Source organism: Syngnathus leptorhynchus, chromosome 7 (assembly GCF_054491065.1).
Source record: "Syngnathus leptorhynchus isolate UIUO chromosome 7, UIUO_Slep, whole genome shotgun sequence".
NCBI classification, from domain to species: Eukaryota; Metazoa; Chordata; class Actinopteri; order Syngnathiformes; family Syngnathidae; genus Syngnathus; species Syngnathus leptorhynchus.
Genome location: NC_141201.1, coordinates 5,689,114 through 5,704,861, shown reverse-complemented (window position 1 = coordinate 5,704,861; position 15,748 = coordinate 5,689,114). Strand labels below are relative to the sequence as shown.

The 15,748-nt window shown below is 41.8% G+C and overlaps 4 protein-coding genes across 5 annotated transcripts; 1 reads left to right on the top strand and 3 right to left on the bottom strand.

Moving 5' to 3' along the window:
- Positions 1–477: 477 nt before the first annotated feature.
- Positions 478–7,929, top strand: pcsk7 (proprotein convertase subtilisin/kexin type 7). Its single transcript, XM_085916107.1, has 17 exons — positions 478–607; positions 1,177–1,448; positions 1,545–1,775; positions 1,880–2,014; positions 2,109–2,274; positions 2,367–2,457; positions 2,562–2,616; positions 2,751–2,889; positions 2,978–3,078; positions 4,538–4,705; positions 4,811–4,915; positions 5,001–5,103; positions 5,979–6,135; positions 6,232–6,326; positions 6,408–6,513; positions 6,623–6,740; positions 6,918–7,929. Exons 2-17 carry the CDS (start codon positions 1,233–1,235, stop codon positions 7,191–7,193), a joined length of 2,262 nt encoding a protein of 753 aa, XP_085772233.1. The 5' UTR covers positions 478–607; positions 1,177–1,232; the 3' UTR covers positions 7,194–7,929.
- Positions 7,930–8,051: 122 nt separating this feature from the next.
- tagln (transgelin) lies at positions 8,052–11,070 on the bottom strand. 2 transcript variants are annotated; one of them, XM_085916108.1, is made up of 6 exons: positions 10,904–11,050; positions 9,831–9,873; positions 9,160–9,348; positions 8,911–9,082; positions 8,719–8,821; positions 8,052–8,636 (listed from the first exon to the last, which is right to left on the bottom strand). In XM_085916108.1, exons 2-6 carry the CDS (start codon positions 9,840–9,842, stop codon positions 8,498–8,500), a joined length of 615 nt encoding a protein of 204 aa, XP_085772234.1. In that variant the 5' UTR covers positions 9,843–9,873; positions 10,904–11,050; the 3' UTR covers positions 8,052–8,497. The 2 variants fall into 2 exon arrangements, with proteins under 2 accessions (XP_085772234.1, XP_085772235.1); XM_085916109.1 differs by lacking the exon at positions 9,831–9,873 and having other exon boundaries at positions 10,904–11,070.
- Positions 11,071–12,107: 1,037 nt separating this feature from the next.
- cbln18 (cerebellin 18) lies at positions 12,108–13,773 on the bottom strand. The gene is made up of 7 exons (XM_085916879.1): positions 13,671–13,773; positions 13,266–13,362; positions 12,843–13,022; positions 12,620–12,769; positions 12,453–12,541; positions 12,299–12,379; positions 12,108–12,230 (listed from the first exon to the last, which is right to left on the bottom strand). Exons 2-7 carry the CDS (start codon positions 13,360–13,362, stop codon positions 12,108–12,110), a joined length of 720 nt encoding a protein of 239 aa, XP_085773005.1. The 5' UTR covers positions 13,671–13,773.
- An 861-nt stretch (positions 13,774–14,634) lies between these two features.
- Positions 14,635–15,285, bottom strand: cbln20 (cerebellin 20). The gene is made up of 2 exons (XM_085916397.1): positions 15,135–15,285; positions 14,635–15,068 (listed from the first exon to the last, which is right to left on the bottom strand). The coding sequence occupies exons 1-2, from the start codon at positions 15,283–15,285 to the stop codon at positions 14,635–14,637; spliced, it is 585 nt and encodes a 194-aa protein (XP_085772523.1).
- Between the last annotated feature and the right edge of the window lie 463 nt (positions 15,286–15,748).

Genomic DNA, 15,748 nt, shown 5'->3' with positions numbered 1-15,748 from the left:
GTGCTTAGTTATAAATTATTATTATTATTATTATTATTATTATTATATATATATTTTTTAATGAACCACATCATCCCAGTTGCATTGAAAATTTATTGTTTCACTTCAACAGTGCATCAGGCATTGAATTTTTTTTTTATTATGTAATACGATTGGCAATAAAGCATATTCACAGATTCAATGTTAAAGGCTTTAGAAAAATATGCAGTCTTTTTATTTCCTAAAAAAACAGAATTTGATAGTAAATGACAGGTTTACAGAATATGTTAAAGAACAGGAAATAATTATCAATAATAAAAATAAATAAATGAATATATGGATTACATGCACGAGTAGATGAAATTATTACTTGTAGTCTCACAAATGTTAAGGTCAAAATACATTTAGAAAAAAAAAAACGGGTTTGCAGATGTCTATGACGAATAAAAGAAAAGTAATTTGGGGATTCTAACGTGTTTCTGAAGCGCAACCCAATGACGTCATACGCACAAGCAGTGCCCAATTGACGTATTGCGGAAGTGACCCAAACAACACGTCATAGGAGTGTATACAGTAGTTTTCACAAATTTCACAAGAGGCACATGAGAAGAACGAGTCGCATTTCAAGGTATTTAACGTCAGACCCTTTTAAATTTTAAAACACAATGTCGAGTAGTCCTTTATTTACTAAAATACAGGAAATAGACGCACGATCTATGACACTGTATTGCTACATTGCTGATAACTTCCGCATAAAGACGAGACAATGATTTGAAAAAGAAAAACGAGTTTGCTTACTGCTGTTAGCTGTCTAACCTGTTATTTTACTTCTAGCCTTACGTACAATACCGAATTATACAGCAATCGGCTAAAGAAATAAGCTAGATATACAGTATCGGTTTGACCTATGTAGCTACAAAGCAATTCAAAGTACAGTCTCGATGGTACTAGAATGGTGGTCTTCCTTTATGTTTTAAAAGTTTCTCGACTCAAGGCACGTTTTAAATGATTATGATCACTATCGGGCTCCTTCGGAATTTGCCGATGAGCAGTTACAACGCTAAACACAGGGTAAATCTTATAGGGTTCAATTTGTAAGAGGAAACCTCACAGAAATGCCATATGCTGACCCAGCCTTTATTTTCAAATCGCCATTGACCGAACTTTGTGTTTGCTGTCTTTTTTTTTCACCTTCAGATTGATGTTCAGATGAAGGCTCGCCCAGGTGGCTCTTGTTGTCATCCTTTGTTGTGATGGCAACTCTCCGCGTCACCTCATTCATTCTTCTCCTGTTTCTCTCATCGTTTGCTTTTTTACTTCTGGCACATCTGCCTTCTGTCGCTCCGTCATTTCCTTTTCCCCATTCGACTTCAACGCCATCCTGCGGTCCAGGTCAGTCATGGGCTGTCCGCCTCGATGTTGACCCGCATCTTTGGGGATCTGAGGAACTCGATGTAATTGCTAACCAGGTACTGTGCTTTATGCACACTTTGAACTTGTCGGGTGTGGGAACAAACTCTACATTAATGTCCTTGTGTACATCATCTCTACTTTCACCATTCCAGGTGGCAGAACAGGCTGGGCTGCACAACCAAGGTCAGATTGGACAGCTAGAGGGCCACTACATGCTGTGTTCTTCTCAACTTGGTGCTAATATTTGGAGGAATAACCCCCATGCTTCGAATGTGCTCGCAAACCACCCTAATGTCCTTTGGTACTCCCAAGAGAGGATACTCAGCCGTTCGAAAAGATCTATGGCTTTTAATGACCCTCACTACCCAAAACAGTGGCACCTGGTAAGGCCTAGTTTTACTTTATGATCGATAACCTGTTCTGTATCAACAATGTAACAACTTTAATCTCTATCCTCCCCTTTTTTAATGATATGCCTACATTAAAGCACAATCATGTCAATAAGGACATGGACATCAATGTGACGGGAATTTGGGAGCGCAACATTACCGGCCAAGGGGTCACCGTGGTGGTGGTAGATGATGGGCTGCAACACACCCATCAAGATATAAAAGCCAATTATGTAAGTTACTCTTCATGTATGCCATTAACAGTCATTTCAAGAGAATCATAAGAATGATTATTCAAACGATTATATATCTACCCAAATGTAATAGAGTCCCGAGGGCAGCTATGATCTGAACTCCAATGACCCAGACCCCATGCCCCACTCAGACGTGCACAACGATAACCACCACGGTACCCGATGTGCCGGCGAGATCGCTGCAGTTCCAAACAACAGCTTTTGTGCTGTGGGCGTAGCGTATGGCAGTAAGGTGGCAGGTAACACAATAAAAATGTCATTTATAGTGAACGCTCCATTGAAATGCGTTGACTGAGCCATCGGTTGAAACATCAATCTCGTTCATCCCCAGGTATAAGGGTCCTGGATGGCCCCCTGACAGATAGCCTCGAGGCCATAGCCTTCAACAAGCACTATCAAATCAACGACATCTACAGCTGCAGGTAACACACAAGTGTTACTTTTGTCAAGTTTGTGTCATTTTCAAAACCTATTAAATCAATCTATCACACATTGGGAAATTAATGTCAATTGTGTTTTCTCCTAGTTGGGGTCCTGATGATGATGGACACACTGTGGATGGGCCCCACCCCTTGGGCAAAGTGAGAATGTTTTTTTTTTAGTGTTCTTTTTGTCCTGCAGGGGGCAATACACCTCAATATTTTCATTGCAAGCTTTCATGTCGTTTCATAGCTCAAAGTTGGTGAGTGAGTTGGATATTTTCTTTTCTTCACAGGCTGCACTTCAGCACGGCGTCATTGCAGGAAGACGTGGCTTTGGAAGCGTCTTTGTGGTAGCCAGTGGTAATGGAGGTCAATACAATGACAACTGCAATTATGATGGTTATGCCAACTCCATCTACACCATCACTATTGGTAAAAATAGTGTACATTTTTGCAAGTCGACATTTAGAATTAGCTTGGGGACCAACCTGGTTGTTATATTGTACTGTTTCGAATGCAGGAGCTGTTGACGAGAATGGCAGGATGCCCTTTTATGCCGAAGAGTGTGCGTCTATGTTGGCTGTCACTTTCAGCAGTGGGAAGGACAAGCTGAGGAGCATTGTAGGTCTCACAACACAAAATGCATGTGGAAAAAAATTGCTTTGATCGTTTCAGGGTCACTGATTTCATTGCGGTGTAAAAAGAAAATAAGACGGCTACCAATACAAACCAAACAAGCTACTCGTTTGGTGCTGTTTGTCCCTCGTCGCTATGGAAACATTTTGGGCTGAGAATGCCTTTGCCTGGGGGGGAAAAGCAATTTGACAAAATGACCTCTCTCTAGAGGCGGGTGAGCCATGAGCTGACCACAGTGTACTCAATGACCAAGTGTTAACCTCACACTGGAATTTTCACATTTAACTATGTGACCCATTCGGGATGGAAACGCGACACAACAAATGCTTTTTTGAGAATTGTAGAATTTGAGAACTGGCTAGAGCACAGCCAAAGGAGAATCTGGGAAATGTGATTCCAGTGTCTGTCCATCATAATAAACAGACACTTCTTTTGTTTACATTGAATGCAATGCTAATATTGTGAGCTGTTGCGTCACAACAGCTGTTTTAGACAACAACAAAAAAAAACAGCCACACACTAACAGTGATCATGAGCCGGAAATCTTGGTCAGCTTGAACAGCTGTTAGGGAGAGTGTTTACACTGGGACTGTGGAGAATTCCTCCCTCCATTATGCTTGTCGTTAACTGCACAGCACCGTGCCGAAAATGTCCGCACTTATGTGTAATGCATGTGCGTGGATTTGACTGTCAGAGTGATATAGCAGCCATTTATTTAACACACACTGTACAATACTTAGACAAAAGAATTGCACCCCCCCCCCCCTCAGGAACTGACCTATTTGCTGCTTTTGCAGTTTTCTTTTTTTTTTTCTTCATTTTTGAGGTCTAATGTTTAGTGACAGGACCTTGTACTATCATGAACATGTTTAATGGAGTTCAGATGAAACTTGGCAAGTTTGCAATCTAATCCCAAATCCATTAGGAGTTGGCTCTGTTTACTTTAGTGTCTATAGTTAAAAGATTTATTCCTATTTACGTTTAGTTGATCTCTTATCCTCTGTTAGAGTAAATATACTTAATGGCTCTTTATTTTTATTTGGACAAATTCCTGTTCTCGGCTTTCTTTAAAGCTAGACCACCTGAATGTTGTTAAATCCACCGTCGACACAAATGCAACGGACACACATTCTTAGTGTTTTATGTTTGTGCTCTCCCAAAGCGATCAGACGGCTTCGAGTTTTCTTTCCTGGCTTTTTGTCCACTGAATACTGCAATCCAATCCTGTATGAGATGCACAAATCTGTGGCGGAGGTTGTTGACAAAAGCATTCTTAACTGTTTAAGTCACTGCTGCTGACATGGGTGGCCTGTGATGCATATTCCGTCAAAGTCTTGCGAGTTCCTGTTTGTCTACGAGCAGAGCTATTACCAACACCTTGCCGTTTATACCGTACAAGGCTCTCTACGGTATGTATAGCCTCACTGCCATCCCATCTATGTAGGTAACATCAGACTGGTTCATGCAGCAGGGGACAGGCTGCACTGAGCGTCACACCGGCACGTCTGCCGCCGCCCCCCTGGCGGCCGGTATGGTGGCCCTCATGCTTCAAGTCCGGCCTTGCCTCACTTGGAGGGACGTCCAGCACATCATCGCCTTCACTGCCACCAAGGTAAACCATTTGGTGCCTCGTCCCACTATACCCGCTCTCAGTGGAGAGCGTTTAGGCATGAGAACAAAATAGTAACCTTGTTTGTTGTGGATGAACGTCCATTAGTGTGACAACAGTTCAGACTGGAGGGAGAACGGAGCAGGCTTCAGTCACAGTCATCAACATGGTTTTGGTCTCCTCAACGCATGGAAACTTGTTAATGCAGCCAAGGTACATCATTAGAGGTCGGAGGCAAAAATAGTTCTCAATAATTACTCAATCAAGGAAATGTGTATTCTTGTTCTGCTTTTTATAGGTATGGGAGTCAGTGCCATTTCTTGTGTCCTATCAGAGCTCAGTAATAGCGGAGAAAGTGTCCATTCCAACATATCCCGAGGAGATGCTCCGTATCTGGACAGGTGTAGCTGCTTTCTTCTTTCTCAACTCTGCATTTAATGGTTAACTACACTGCACCGTGTAGCCGCCTTCCTCCTTCCCTTTCTTTGTTCTACTCAGTCTGACTTGGCCTCCATATTAGGTCATGTTCTGCTCTTTGTGAACTGCGGCATCCCCATTTACTTCTTTGTTGTCTCACTTCAGACTTTTGGGCATATGTAGTTCAGCAGCTCAGTTCTCTATTTCTCTATTTATTCTTTTGGATTAATATTGTCTTATTTTCCACATGTTGAGCTCCTGGTGACATATTTGTTGCAGAAATACTTTCCTGCCTCGCATGTCTTTTCCTCGCCCCTCCTTTATCTGAAGTGTTCCACACTCGTGAGCCCTTTTAGTGGTCAGGCCCACTGCCAAAAGGGACTGCCTGTTCAGTAGACATTTACTTCTACCCTTGAACTATTATTCTTATCATTCCTCTTAATCCTTCTCAAAATAAATCAAAGAGGAAATATAACTGTCAACTGTGTTATTTTTTCCCCCCTCTTGTCTATGCTACTTTACTTTCCTACCTTCCTGAAAATTTCTACCTATTGGCTCTACACCTCTGTTTATACAACTCACGTCCCTTCCAAGTCCCCTGGGTGTTTGCAACCTTAAATGGTCAAAAAGCATATTAGCTCATTAGTTGTCATCGTCCAGGAAGTACTAAAAGATCATCTTGATGATATTCTTGGTAGGTGAGGTTCCATCCAAATTGTCACAAGTATTTAATTCAAATCCAATCCAAATTCAGGGTGGGTAAAATGTAAATGTGAAAACATTTTCTCAGAAGGACAGTTCTGAAAACCCTAATAAATGGAGTATATTCAAAAAGTTCTATGCTGTTTTCCCTTCTCAGTCACTGCTTCTGACTTGGCGCTGTCTGGGATGCAAACACTGGAGCATGTGGCTGTTACCGTGACGATCACCCACCCGTGTCGTGGCAACCTGGAGATTGTCTTGTTCTGTCCCAGCGGCATTTCATCGGTCATCGGAGCTCGACGGGCTGTTGACAGGTGAGCCCTCCCCTCATAGCATATCCCGAATACATGAGTCTCAGCCATGTCAAAAATGAATATTGTGGTCTGACTTTGCTTTTTCCTCCCACACAGAGACTCCGCAGGTTACCAGGATTGGACCTTCTCCACTGTGCGTTGCTGGGGGGAAAGGGCTGACGGCCAATACCGCCTCAAGATATCCGACCATAGTAAGCCACATCTGCTCAAGTCATACACGTTTTGATTTGTTTTTGTGGCGCTCACATTTATCCATCTCTGTGCTCACGTAGAGGAACCATTGTCTCAAATATGCGCCGACGTGGGGAAGTTAGAGCAGTGGAAGTTGACTCTGTATGGATCGTCCATGACTTTCAAGGAGGTCAAGGATAGACAAATGTAAGACCTTCATGACGTTTTTGAAACCAGTTGAGAGCATTGGCGACGGACTATCTCAATATGCTCTTCTGTGGATCATGTGACTGAGCACTTGTCCAATTAATAACAGGCTGGTGGAGGATGCCATGAGTGGCAAATATCTGGACAGCAATTTCTCCCTGCCTTGCTCTCCAGGCCTTGATATACCATCAGAGGTTATCAGTCCCTTCACCTCGAGCAGCCTCAGGGTAAGTTGCTTCCAGAGAAATCTCACGCATTTCTGTGATGTTCGTTCTCTGTGACCCACCGACCCAAGCCCCATCAAAAAGCATCATGTCTTTATTTTCTCAAGTTCAGTGACTCTTTGGAACTTCAATTCTCCCTGGTTGATGTCCTTCCATGTCGCTGCTCTTTTTGTTGTCCAGTTCCTCCTCCTGCTTGGCTGCTTTGCGCTCTTCTGGTCTCTTTACTACATAATGGAGGCAGCCATAGCCCACCTGGACCTCAGAGGCCTCCAATGCCTGCCCTGGAGGCAAGCGGGTCATAAAGTGAGGAATGAGCGTGGTGGGAGAGGAGTGGAAGAGCCTTTGGATGAAGAGAACGGTGGCGAGGAGGAACGAGAACCTGAGGCAGAACTGCATACGGTGCTGGACTCGGAGGCCAAAATGCCGCTTATCGATCGAGAAATGCTGACCATGTGACGGAGAGGCTGAAGGTCAGACAAAAGTGCTCTTTGGGTACCTCAGGTTTTTATTCAAACTTCCTCCAGCCCGGGTCACAGAGTTTGTCTTACGGTGTGGTGTCGACTGTTGACTGAAAACTGTGGATGACGTTTGCTGTGGAGCTTCAAGTTCGAGGCCTTGTATGAACATCTTTTTGAAATGGGTGTGTCTGCGCGGCCATCCCTTGCAAAACCAAAAGGTCTCGGTAAAAGAGGAATTAGCTTACTATTGTGAGGAATGTAATGTATGCACTTTATGAAGGTGTGAATCTACTGTGCGCTTGAGCTTGGGTGTGTGTGTGTGTCGGGGGGGGGGAGACAAGTGTTAGGTCTTCCTCTGAAGTGGCCTCAATTTAAAATTCCACTATGGTACAGACATATTTTATGAGTAAGATATTTTTGATGCAGGATAAATTGCATTTGACTTGAAATCCCCAGGAATATTTTCTGTGGGTTATCAACCAACTACTGAAAAACTTGACCTAAATTTTTCCATTGTAAAATATGCATTCTATTTTTTTTTTTCTTTCAATTCTGAAATTTGCATATATTATGCCTTATACTGTACTGGTATATAATTTGTGTTTATTTTTTTTATACAAAAGTTCATATATATTTTAGAGTTCTCTTTCTACTGTTGTACAGTTAGAAAGGAGTTGCAAGGTGTGTTTTCTGTGCAAGTCTCATGAATTATGGAATAAAGGATATGATGTAATATGGTCTTATTTGTAAAGATTTGCAAATATTCTTTTTTTTTTAGTGCAATTCTCCATAATTGAAAATAACTTCTTTCCCAGTCCACCCTTCAGCTTGCACAAATCACAGATTTTGCACGCACTTACTTCCAAGTCATAGTTTAATATGAAAATGTACAAAACATTAGTGCTGATACAGCAGGCATTGATAGCGGGAGATATAGATCCTTTTTTAAGTAGCATGGATATTACCCAGTGTTATCAAGGATTGGCGATTACATGCTCCTTGTTACCAAATCCAGGATCATATACTATCGTTTACTGTTTTTGCATATGACACATTGAGTTTCTAAACTGGGAGTGACAACAGCGCAAGGTGAGGCTCTGCAAAATTCAATGGTGTGGTGGTATGTGTCAAAAGTTGAGACTTAGGGTTCTTAATTTGAAAGTAGGTACCCGATAAAGCAGCAAGGGGTCACTGAAATTGGAAATTTAGGACCTTTTTTACAAATGCGGGTGTTTACAGGCTCTCTGATGGTTTAAAAGGGCATCAGGGTAATACGTGTATTATTTATGTGGCTCAGGGAGTTTACATGATTTGTCTTGGCCTTCCGTAGCTCATTCCTTCCTGACTGGCTCCCTTGTTTGACCCCATCTGGAGACCAATCACATTCTTGCCAGCTTTCATCTGATCATCGGAGAAATCTCGTTTGTTCTCCTGCGCTTTCCTACAAGACATATAGAAACACAAAAATAAATAGAAATTCTTGAGGGTGTAAAAAATTCATTATTTTTACAATGGGGACCCACTTGAAGAACCAGTTTGGGTCACCCTGGTACGTGCCCTCATCCTTTGTGACCGCCAAGCTGCCGAGAGCTGACAAAGTCCTCTGCACTGCTGCCAGGTCTTTACCTGCCCAGAAAAAAAAAAAAAAAAAAAAAGGGTTTGGTTCTCTCTTGACTTTAGTGTTTAAAGTAAAACAAGTAAAACCCCCATCGAACCTTCCCAGAGGTCTACGGTCTGGAACATGTCAGTTTTGGTGACGCCATACTTCTCGGCAGCATTAAGAAACTGAGAGATCTGCTCCATTTGTTTGAAAGCCATGGGTGAACTCTGAATCTTCTTCACAGGTTTGTCTCCAGGAAAAAGGCTGTTGATCAATTCACCCAGGACCTGAACCGAACAAAATGTGCGACAAGGGAAATTGATCACAAGTTGGGTTACAATACAATCATGCTGAGTACACTCACACATCCGTCCTTTAGCCAAGTCTGGAATCCAATTTTTCCCTCCTCTGGCTTTTTGACACCAGGACCACACTGGCGGCTGATCCACTCCACCAGAATCTGCTCCAGCTCCTGGTCATACTTGCTCTCGATCTTATCTTGAACCTGCCGGCTCATGCCGTAGGATGGGCCTTTGTTTGCCATTCCGGCTGCCTGGTGACATGGAAGAGGTAAGCGGGGGGGGGGGGGAATTAGAAAACATTTATTTCTGCAATGTTCCGTATTTTCAAGCGTAACCTTGATTTCAGGCATACCGAGCAAACTTTGGAAGCTTAAACATGCGCGTGATGATACTCAAGCATTTATAATATCGATCTATACGTTTGAACTGTATATACAAACATGTTTGACATGCATGTCCCAAGCGTGTGATGAAGCAAAGATGCTCAGCTGCTCAAGTGGATCTCCTCTTTCACAACTGGGGTGACATTATCAGCATAGAGTGTCCCTCCCACACAACGGACATTTTGTTTGTCAAAGTTACGTGGTGCATAAAAGGGAGCTCTACATCAGCCATCTTTGCAGGTTTTATTCTTTGTCACATGACTTGCTGCTTTTTGTATGCTTGCCATTTATTGTACAGTATTGCTTTTTTGTGCAGAACCCCAATCAAGGTGCTGTCTGCACCAGCCAACCTTTGCTGCCATCTTGATGTCAGGTCACTTCACCTTCCTGTTCCTGGGAAGGTTCAAAATTCAAAATAGTTAAGGCACTAAATGAGGACAGGGTGGGTGATGCTGTCACCATTGACTCCAAATGGAGTTGGACTGGTTATAGTGTAGAAAAAAACAAGGTTTTTTTTTTTTTAAGTATCTCATATTTACTTGGCAAGTACCATTGTGAAAAGATACTGTAATTTGTGGTGTCAATTTTCAATGAAATGTTTGAATTTTACAAGGATTTTAGGGTTTTCGCGTCCTCACTTATTGCAAGCAACTTTTACATGCACAAGCTTCTTGATCATCATATGAAGGGGGCGGGAGAAGAAACCTGAGATTCTTTCATTAGAATCTCCATTTGTGGTTTGAGGGAGGGCCCTTATGTCTTATCCCGGGCAGCGCATCAATCAGTGTTGCTACAGTTAAATCTTGAAATTGATTCTCAATATGTTGCATCCCACAACTACGACATTGGCCGCTGCTATTTTTTTTTTTCACTTTCCCCTTCTCTGCGGCTGTGTTTTCCTGCTGTGGTTAGCAGTTGCCATCGCCAGGACTGTTTGCCTACAGCCAGGACAGGAAACAGACATTTCCAGATGGCACTCTGTAGGGACATTACATCATGCAGCCCAGCAACCACGCTTAGCAACCCCCAAAATAATTTATGGATGGTTTTCTTTCCGATTAGCTACCTGAGTGCATACTTTGTTGATTTCTGTCTTGGTTGACTTATTTACTGATAATAAGGTTGTGTGCTATTGAGACAAATCCTGTACTATTTCCTGGACGTTTTTTTTTAAAGTATAAAATCTACTTTAGTCACCAGCAGATTCAAGTAAACTAAAAAAAAAAATGCATTTATGGAATTGCATTTTGTTTTGGATACGTCTACACCTTCCACTTGGTAAATCGACAACAAACACACCTAGTCAGCTGTCAATTTATAATTAAGATCACATCTTACTGACCTTCTGCCTAGTTGGGAGGTCAATAGGTCATAAAGTACACATTTGTTGACACGTGGATGAATGTAATTAAAGTTTACTCACTGTGATGGAATAGATCTGCTCTCTGCTAGCCGACTGCACAGCTGGTAGTGGAGTGTGGCAATTTTCTTAGCGGAGAACCTCCCTCTTTAAAAATGCTACCTTAAGTGGGCCAGACGATTTAATGACAGGAACATTTGAAAGGGTGGGTGCCGTGGAAGGAGGGCGTATCATGGGGAAGTAGGAGGGCTAGATGGGAAGGGGAAAAAAGAAAAGTTCATCCTAAAAAGGGCATGGCCTTTTGCAGCTCCCTGCTAACACTTCCCACTCCATCAGCGCAGTTCAAAAGCCCGGCCTTATTTGGGAAGAGCTGCTTCCAAGCAGCAGCCACGCCACGGGAATTCTCCAAATACTTTCACCGCATCCCTCATCATTCTGAGTGGCTGGATGAGATCATTATCAAAACGGACTCCTATTTTCTGATCCGATACAAAAAAAAAGAAGCCCGCCTCTTTCCGTGGCTCCTCGTTGCAACACACCTGATTCAAATGATCATTGTCGTTTCAGGTTTCTACAAAGCCTCCGGACGAGTTGAGAGACGGAGAACAGGCAGTCGTGGTTCTCGAGCCGTGTTCCAAAGTGTGTGCGTGCTAGACTTACATTCCATTGCAGGGATGTCTTTGCACAGCTTTTTTTGCTGCCAAAACAGAGTAAGGAAGGGGTCTCGTTGACTTAAGGTTACAATTGGAGTGAACCCTGGATTGACCGCATGTCAATCACCGAGCTGTAGAGACAGACGACTATTCACATTTAGGAAGTTCACTGTCTTCAGTGAACCTAACATGCATGTAATTGGAACGTGGGGGAAAGCTAGACAATTTTAAAGGTTACAAAATGTTGCAAGCCTTCAATTACAATTGCAGTTTGTCTATTTATGACTTTAAACTTTATGTGTCCAGATCACACTTTATATTGGATTAGGACTCACAGTTATTTATTTATTTATTTATTTATTTATTCCGTTATTTATTTATTCCGTTATTTATTTATTTATTTATTTATTTATTTATTTATTCCGTTATTTATTTATTCCGTTATTTAATTGTATTTATTTATTTACACATGCAGACACACAAAAGTCTGATGTGGTGTGTTTATTTATTCCACTAAAATGTTTAGCATGCATTACAAGCAAAAATACATTAGCATAAATGCAGACTGTATGTCACGTTGTCTTAAAGAGCTCACTTGTTTTTTTTCTTCAAACTCATACAGAGGGATAGAGAATATAACCAGAAAAGGTATTAAGCTCCAAATGTTTACAGATTTTCCTCTCGGATTTCAGCTCCATATACACCTGATCGCCTCTTCGCATGTCCACTGTGATAGTCTAAAAAACACACATGTTTAATAATTCATAAGATTGTTTTCTCATCTTAGATCAATTTTACTAATTACCTGCGTGCCGCTGTCTTCCCCATCCTCTTGATTGTCCTCCCAAATGCTTGTCATCACCTCTCCATTCTTCATCATCCTGACCTATCAAAAACAAGAAAACAATCGTTTCAGTCAACCAATGAAATTCTTTCAGTGATAGGATCTTTACGTTTACCTTGTGGTAGAGTCGTTGGTTCAGTTCCACAGACGAGTAGACTGTGAAGGAGAAGACATAAACTCCATCCTGTGGTACAGTGAAGACACCTGCAGGAAAAAGAAAGACTTAAAGAAAGCAAAGCTACCAAACTGGAAATTAAAAAGAAAGAAAAAAAAACTCCCTACCTAAAGAGGGGTTATATCTATTGCCATCATTTAAAGTGACCCTCGTGTAAGCTATTGGTGCATTGGTATTGAAAGGCCCAAAGCAGCTATTAGAAGAAGTGATTAAAAGTGATGAGTCCATATTAGCTTTGAAGGCCACCTTAATGCCATCTTAGGGAAAGACAGAGAAATTTGTAAGTTTCTGCATTAAAATCAAATCAACAAAACAGCAATTTGGGCTTACTGCTTAAAGTGTCCACTTTATTCTTCAACATATTGATGTCATCCCACAAGGAAGTCATCCTCTTAAAAGTGTCCTCCTCTATTTGAAACATGTCATTGGCTGCGCAACAGCAACCACGCTGATGATTAAAAGCGCAGTCGCAGTCCCACTTGTCACATGTCACCGTTTCCTGCAGGTCGACTGGGAAAATAGTTTTGATTTTTAAATCAAAGCATCCATTTCAACATAACTGAATGAGCCATGATTGAGTGTACACCAAAAGTGTGTGTGTGTGTGTGTGTGTGTGTGTGCGTGTGTGTGTGTGTGTGTGTGTGTGTGTGTGTGTGTGTGTGTGTGTGTGTGTGTGTGTGTGTGTGTGTGTGTGTGTGTGTGTGTGTGTGTGTGTGTGTGTGTGTGTGTGTGTGTGTGTGTGTGTGTGTATACCAGCAATCTCTTTCAGCATCTGGTTGACTGACTGGTCAGCCACACAGCCGTGGAGAAACAGCGCCCCCAACATGATTAGAGCTCGAAATACAACCATCTGAAATGACATCACCTAATTCAACACAAGGCCCGGGGGCCAAATACGGCCCGCCACATCATATTATGTGGCCGGCGAAGACAAATTGTGTATCGACTACAAATTGTCTCCCCTTAAAAAAAATAGCAACTTTTAAAAAAATATTTGAACAATTTTTACTGTTCTGGGTAGAGCTGTAATTTTATCTGTTACAACCACACACAATTTGCAATGTGTGTAATCAATTTAGATCAACCTGCCTTTATGTCAACAGAGCAATACATAAACATTACATTATGCTAATGTCAATAGATACAAAGTAAACTTACTGTTGTTGATGGATCCTCTTATTTTTTGAAAGCTTTTCTTTGAAACTGACTCTTGGTCTGGCCTGGAAGACTTTTGTGGCAAGACATTCGGGTGACTGTCTCCTTTTTTTAGGGGTGAGCAAAACAAGCACCACCTCTTCATGGTACAGAATGTCACATGGGATCAAATACAAAAGTGATGTTCCACTTCTTCACTATACTTTTCCTTTACATTCACCTGAAAGGGTAATATTAGACCTTTGGATCCCACCCTACCACAAAACTGATATATAGAACATTGTTATTTAACCTACAGGGACAATGGTGACCCCAAAAAAAAGAGGTCTGTGATATTGATCATATCAACAGCAGGTCAGATGTCACGGCAATATTTAGCACACCTAATTCTCATGCTGAAGTGACTGCAATCACACATATATGTTACATGTTTAAGTATCATGTAATGTAAGTAGCCTACATCATGATGTCATGATTTTTTGTGGCTCAAAGTTGTTAGTTGTTCAGGCACAGGTTTGGTTATCAGGGCAAGAGAGAGATATTTTTTTAACCACTGACTGTCATGAATATTTACACCCCCCCCCCCACACACACACACTTCAATTGTCATTGCAACTCATTGCAAATATTTATTTCACCATCAAATATACAATTAATTGGTATACATCCTGAGCTGCATGTGATTTTTTATTCCTAGTTCAAATATTACGAGTGTGTATGTATGAATTTTAAGTCAATGTAAAAACTCAGCTTTTTTTTAATTAATGCCTATGATTGAATACTTCTAAAGATTTTTTTTAATCAATTTTATGATGTTTTTTTTTCTTCCACTACATGTTCTTTTAATAAACGTAGCTCTCTTATTTCTGTACTTTGTTTTCTTAGCGCGATGTAAATGAAACTGTAATAATGACACAGGCAAACTTTTCATCATGACTGTTATTGAAATGATTTGTAAATATACAGGTCAGTCAGTAGCATACAGAAGAAAGCCAGTAAAAGTGTTGTAGTGACTTTTGTCATCACAAAGGAAGCAGCCAATGGGAAGATTAACAGCCACCTTGTCCCCAGCCGTCAGGTGGATAGCTATAACAATAGAAGCACTATCTTCTTGGTCTTGCTTATTTTTCTCTTTTGGGCCTGCCACCACTTGACCGTTGACTTGCAGGTTGGCGCAGGCCGCCAGGCTGTTACCGGGGGAACCGGCGTCGCTGTAGACGGTCAGGGCAAGGCTGTATACGCCATCACGAGGTGCGGTGAAGACCCCGGTGGCCGCAGTGTAGTCCCGGCCCAAGTTGATGAAAACATGTCGGTAGGTGATGAGCTTATCGTCACGGAAGGGCCCGTAGCAGGTCAGAGTGTCACTGTTTGTTAGAGCCACGGAGAAAGCACTGCGGCTGGCTGCAAGGAGACATGTTGGAAAAATGAGTCAGCATTGTGGAAGTTGATGTTGTTCACTTTTCTGACCTTTGATATTGTTGAGTGTGTTTTTCATCCTGGTCAATTTGTTCTCCAGCTCGCTGAGGCTGGCGTTAAAATACATCTTCATCCTGTGTATTTTTTGCTGCATCAGGCAGCAGCCGCACGTCGCCTGGTCTGTCACACACGCTGAATACATGCACGAAAATAATCACGTAGCTGAATGTTAAGAAGATTTTTCAGCATTTTTATAGAAGCTGACCTTCTTCTTGGTTGGTATTGTCATCTTCAGGGGATGCTGAGGGGCCGCCCCAGGAAAAAGGATTCTTACAACTAACTAACCCCAGAAGACACAGGAATAAAGCAGCTGGAAGACAAAAAGAGTCATATTAGGCACAAACTATATCGAGGTAAAAAAAAATAAACAATGCTTATCTTCTTTAATGGAAATCAAGTCCGATCCAATTGAACTGGTCTCACCTTGCATGGTGTCTGCAGTGAAAGGTTGTCTGAATGTCAGGGTCAGAATGTTTGACCGACTGAGTGCAGTGTCAGGATTCGCAGCTATTTAAATGTCATCCAAAACGCTTCCCCCCCTGTTCCACCTTTTGTTGGTCCTCTCCTTCATGACATAGGCTTTGTTTGGAATTGTAGGTCAGATC